We start from the raw sequence: 6,000 nt of genomic DNA on the forward strand, positions 1-6,000 counted from the left end.
GCAGATGCTAGCTGCCGCGGCCCGTGTCGCAGCCACTCTGTCAGCGGAGGGGAGCGGTCGCCGTACCGCAGGCTAGGCACTTATAGCTGTCGCCAATGTGCAATCCGCTTTAAATCATCTCTGAGGCTGTGTGGTATGTTGTCATGGATGAGCTGGTGCCAAATGAAAAACCCTTGTCCGTGTCACCGTTTTGACTTGAATGCATGTACTCGGTAGTATGGTGGAGTAATGGCTAGCAAGCCAGCATTCAAAAGGTCCCAGGTTTGAATGGGGTTTTTTGTTCAGGTACGCTGGCCTTCTCCCACATTCCAAAAGCATATATATTGTGATGTATTATAGATGTTTTTTTTTCTTTATACAGTGGTACCTCTACTTACGAAATTAATTGGTTCTGGAAGAAATTTCTTAACTTGAAAATTTTGTAAGTAGAGACGCATTTTCAAGTTAAATGCCCTAATCCGTTCCAAGCCTCCCAAAATTTAGGCATAAAAACGCTTCATAATTTGAAACATACATGTTGCAATTAGATTATTGCACAATAAATGAGAATTGTGCATAGTGTAAAAGAAAAAACAGAATAGAGAAAAGAATAAAAATAACGGTCGTTTAACTTTTAACTGCGTCCTCAACGTTTTTTGCTCTCTTTACTTCATGTTCTCTCGCAGAAGTGGTTTTTGCCTGCCGTTTTGTCAAGAACTGCGCCAAGTACGTTTTATTGCTCTTGTTTGATTGTAAGGTGTCCTTGAGTGTTTTGAAAGGCGCTTATAAATAAAATGTATTATTATTATTATTATCATTGCTTTTGTCGGCTTTGAAGAATCCTTTGAAAATGTCCAAGGTAAACATCAGCATTGTGAGCGACATAGAAGTATGATGTGTTCATGAAACTCCGAGCTGCGATTAGCAGCCCATACTCTATTTTTACCTTTCGTATCTTGAAATTTCTTTTGTAACAAGAGGCAATATTTTCCTGTCGAGGCCTTTCGTAACTTGAAAATTTCGTATGAAGAGACGTTCGTAAGTAGAGGTACCACTGCATTGACTACGGTGAGGCCAAAACTTTGAAGGGTTGTCGCAAAAAGCCGGATTGGCAGCAGTATTTGGCTCGTCTCTCACTTCGAGGTTCAAGAGCAAGCCCGCCCTCCCCCTCCCCCAAAAGCTTTGAGACACCTCGGGTCAGCAATCTAGTGATTTGCCACTAACCACATTACAGCCATTAGCGGCCCTCGCTGCTTTTCCGCATGTCACACGGAAATGGGTCGAGCCTTGCCCTGCATGACTCACACTGGCACTTTTCTCGGACTTTCTTTCAGTACTGGTCAGTTCAACTCAGATTGCAAAGGGACCTTTAGAGAGATACATCCTTCTGTTCACATTTTTTTAGGGTGGACGCTTTGGATAAGTCAGTTACTTGAAGAGTGAAGCACAGAGTCGCCTAATTACTGACTCTTGCAAAATTCTTGCCACACATACCGAAAATATCATAATGCAGTAATATTCCAATGAATACTTAATAACACACGTTTTCATTGCTTTTCTTTTCTGAAGTGACTCCTCGGCAGAGCACAATATGATTGGCTGCTTACAGAGTTGAGTAAATAAACCGCCTCTTGAAGTTAATTGGAGGCAAGTCCATTTTTCCCCTCCATTTACAGATGCAGGAAGAGGGGAGACCGAGGGAAGTTTGATATAAGAGACTGTTACACAGATGCCTTGATTAATGTAAAAAAAAAAAAAAAAAAAACACTGAGCGTGTTATCTCAACAAGGACAACATGAGTAGCTAAACGGGTCTTTTCTAGCTCAGCAGTGATGGGACACTGTGATGCGATAAGAAAAACTATCACAGAAGAAATTTGAATCAGAAATTCGTTTTTTTGATTTAAAAGATCCAAGTGCGTCGAATCGAATCGTTTCATTTGTTGTAAAATGACCACAAAAAAAAAGAAAACTCACGACATCTATCAAACGGAGTAGTACCATATCGAATCGAATCGTCATCCCACCGAGTCGAACCGAATCAAATCGTTCTCTTTTCCTTGGGGAAAAAAAAAGAAACCTTAAACCTAATTTAACCACAAGTAGACAAGGTGAACGTTTCGCCGTATCAGTGCCGTCTCGGTGCCGTATGGAATCATCTTTTGTGGAGAGATGGCCGCCCCTAATATGTACCAAGTATGTTTTTTATAGACTTGTTGCATATCTATAAGACAAGCGAGTAACATCGGCGTTGTCACGTCAGAATAGCTGTCATAGCTCAGCGGATGTTAAATTCGTGATCTGAGGTTCCACAATATACAGTAACTAAACAAGTTATTTTAAAGAAATTGCTTCATTTGTGATCGGATCGGCGATCGGTTTATTTACCTGCTCGAGCTGTGAGTGGCCCCCAAAAATCCTGACCATGTAAAGCCTAATTTTCCACTTTCCAGGGACTTAAATGTCTACTTCCAATGTCATTTGTGATGAAATGATGGTTAACGCCATGACTAGTTTTCTTTTGGGACATTTACTTTTCCCTTCCTTCTTGGGCTCTCTCAACCAGAGCTGCGTATTGACCGACCTTTTGTGAACAAGAGACTTTGATTTGGATCTCGTGCGATTGCTGATACAGAAATTTTCTCGACCAAGTTCCCGTTCAACCAAATGTCACGAAACCGGTCTGGAGGTCCCATGCAGGCGGGGGAGCGATGGTGGCAGTGACTTTGTTCACCTTTTGATGACCACCGTGGGCCCGATCACGAGCCAACTTTAATGATCCCCACCGGTTGCCGGGGCTCCGTTTCCTGGCAACCGTTTTGCTTTTGCCTGTAAACACAGAGTGGGTCGGTGGGTCTGTGAAAGGTGAAGACATTTGCATTTTCTCAATTGGTTGGATCGAATGATTTTTTTATTTTATTTTATTTATTTTTTTTGTCCAGTAACATACAAAGGCAGGAAACCTTCCCTTGACCATTTTGTTAATATGTATCAGGAACGCTCACTCCTCTTTGTTCGCCCTTGTCTGGCAAGCTGTAATATTTTGCTTATGAATATTGATACACAAAGTGTATATTAATGACCCTGGGTGACCTTAACCCTATCCTTATTGGCTCCCCGTTGGTATCTCGCGGGCTCATGAATATTAATGGGGTTCTGTAACCTCCATTACCCTAATCTTTGCTGTCTAGCCTCCCAGATGGATTGGGTTGTCATGGTAACGCGGTTACTCCTTGAGTCCAAGAGTGGGAAGAATAAGGTTTGGGGAAAAAAAAAAAAAGTCTAACAAATGAAACTTGTTTCAAACATCTTGCAAACTAAACAAAAACTTTTTGGGGGTAGGGGGTACTCTCGAGTAGTGATGTGAAAAACAGCCATTTTATTTTGGCTAAAAGGTGGTCATTGTGTTGTGAATGTTCAAAAGGGTAGCTCATTTTTAGCAAGGCAATTGTTGTCATTTTTCGCGTCTGGCTCATTTGCACCGTTCTTACTGACTCTGCCCATATCTGCGATGCCCTCAGTTCACAGATGCACGCATGGGAACTAATGTTGTTGCTAAGCAAAACAGCAGCACACCAACATAGCACAAAAAATTCTCTCGGGCACAAAATTTACCTGCTAAGAGGCATGTTCGATTGGGTTAAAGGTCAGGGACTTGGTGATGTCATATTTTTCATTTATTTATTCATTTTTTCCCCCCTATCTATTGTCTGCAAACTGATTCCTGGGACCCCCTGTCTAAAAAAGGATTTGGCCTTAATTCTAAAGTGGGATGTGTGTTCAAGCTAATCTCAGCATTTGCACATTTTTCTCATCGTAATATCTCCATCTTTAGATGTGGACAGCAATGACGAAGGAGGGCCTGACGGCGGCGCTGCGGAGGAGGAAGGCTGGTTCGGAAATGCGTCCGACACGCGCTCCGAGTCTTCGTCCTACGGCGACACCCAGGACGAACTCTTCCTGCCGAGGGGCTCGTCACCGGATGCCAACCACGAGAGCCCCACAGGCTGCCCCACGCCCGTCCACCGCGCCTCCTTGGAACTCCTGGGATTGGGCAGCGGCGCCTTCTCGCCGCAGGACGCCGTCTCGTCGGTGGTGTCATCGCTGTATGGTGAGGCGGCATCCCGCGCCCTCGGAAAGCCCCTCAGCAGCAACCTGCGCCGCCTCTTGGAGGCCGGGTCGCTGAAGCTCGATGCGGGGGACCTCCTCGGGCGGGCCTCACGGGGAGGCGAGTCCCCGCCGATAGGCCTTGCGTCGCCCCTGACCCTCTCCCCGTCCTCACACCACGCTCAACAGCTAAGCGCGCTCGCTCGCAAGCTGGCCAACAACAACAGTGGCTCTGCCTCGCCCGCCTCGTTGGCCCCCTCGCTTACCAACGTTAAACAAGAGCCGCCGGACCACTTCAACTCCCACAGCAACGGCGGTGGGTTCGTATGGGCGGGCGTCGCCGACAAGTGGCCACCCACCGGCCGTTCGACGCCCAGCGGGTCCAGCCTCTCCCCGGACTCGGCCATCCAGAAGTTAAAAGCGGCGGCCAACGCGGTGCTTCAAGATAAGAGTGCTGTGTCCGCCGCCGCCGCCACCACCACCTCCACCACCGCTTCGTCTGTTGTGCCGCCCCTCGGAGGGTCCGGCCCCCGAGGCGATGACGTGGTGCGCTTCGATGCCTTTAACTCTCCGTTCAGCCCGCAGTCGGCGAGCTCCACTTTGGCCGCACTTTCCAAGAAAGTCAGCGAGCGCAGTCACGGTTCGTCGGCGCCCGGTGCGCCCGCTGACCAGCAGAACTCGGCGACGTCCTTCCTGTCGCTCGTGTCCATGACCTCATCGGCCGCCTTGCTCAAAGAGGTGGCGGCCAGGGCGGCGGGGAACCTGCTCAGCGAGAAGAAGGAAGGCTCCCCACTGTCGGGCGGCGGTGGCGTCCTCCAAGAGGATGTCAAGCCCCTGCTGGACAAGAACCACAAAACCCCCACCCCGTCGACACCCACCCAGGGCCTGGAGCTGTTGTTGCCCTCTACACCCAAAGGAAGAGGAAAACCCAACAGTCAAGCAGGTAATTGATATGATCTACTTCGAACCTTTGAGTCAAGGCACCCATTTTGCGTTTGAAAAATCTCTCCCCACCGCAAAAAGGATTATTTGTACACTGTGTTTAAGACAGTTTGGATGTGCTCTTTTCTCCCTCCTACATTGCCAAGGTATTGCAGATCCTCAAAATCAGGTACCTCAGACTCGGGCGCAATGAAATGTAATCGGGAAATCCCGAACGGCGACTATGGATGATTAACATTTCCCCAAATTGTTCAGTCTGCCACCTGGAGTCAGCTGTGTGAAACAACCGTAGTAAGCGAAAGCTTTCTCCATCAAATCAAGCTTCCTTTGTCATTCCATTTTTTTTTTCTTTTGCCGTTTGCCATCATCTGCATAAGAAATATTCACCTAGTCAAGGACAAGTGATGATGGACACGAGAGGATTGTTTTCGCGATATATATTGTTCTATCGCCCAGTTCAAACCTCCAACCCCCTGCCCTCAATGATTTCAGTGTGCACTGTTCGTGGGCCGGCTTGGTCACTTTCCCCCCGCAAATGGCAGGGGTTGGCTGTCATGTTGAAATATCCTCTTAAAAGTGGTAGTATATCAAAATGCATTTTAAGAGACTAAAGTCAGAATATTAATTTTAAAAAGTCATATCATTATTACTGGAAAAATAACTCACGATAGTTCGACTTTTCTCAAAGACATTAGTGTCATAAACGTCCTATTTTTTTTTTTTTTTTTTTTTTTTTTAAAAAGTGGGGGATTTTTTTTTTTTTTTTTTTTTTTAACAGTGTGGCGATAACACTCCTTGAAACGCCACTAGTTTCAGCCGCTGCAGTCTTAATTACCTTCACAGAAAAGACACCGAGGCATCAGCCAACCAAGCGAGTCTCACAAAAGGGCAGCGCGAGCTCCACGGGGGTCTCCCGACCGAGACCTCGCCGCCTTCCTCGACGGTCTCGTTTGCGCTCGGGGGCGCTGCCAAA

General features: G+C 46.8%; 1 protein-coding gene across 3 annotated transcripts in view; it reads left to right on the top strand.

Annotated features, from left to right (window-relative positions):
* Positions 1–6,000, top strand: part of znf827 (zinc finger protein 827) — a 69,823-nt gene that overhangs the window by 21,346 nt on the left and 42,477 nt on the right. For 2 of the 3 annotated variants that reach the window (XM_019862344.1, XM_019862345.1), the window contains exon 2: positions 3,814–4,739. In XM_019862344.1, the coding sequence (XP_019717903.1) occupies positions 3,814–4,739 (926 nt within the window). Of the gene's footprint in view, positions 1–3,813; positions 5,029–6,000 lie in introns of all 3 variants that reach the window. The other variant, XM_019862346.1, reaches the window with a different exon arrangement.

The sequence above is a fragment of the Hippocampus comes genome, unplaced genomic scaffold (assembly GCF_001891065.2).
Source record: "Hippocampus comes isolate QL1 unplaced genomic scaffold, H_comes_QL1_v1.1 scaffold7, whole genome shotgun sequence".
Lineage (NCBI taxonomy): Eukaryota > Metazoa > Chordata > Actinopteri > Syngnathiformes > Syngnathidae > Hippocampus > Hippocampus comes.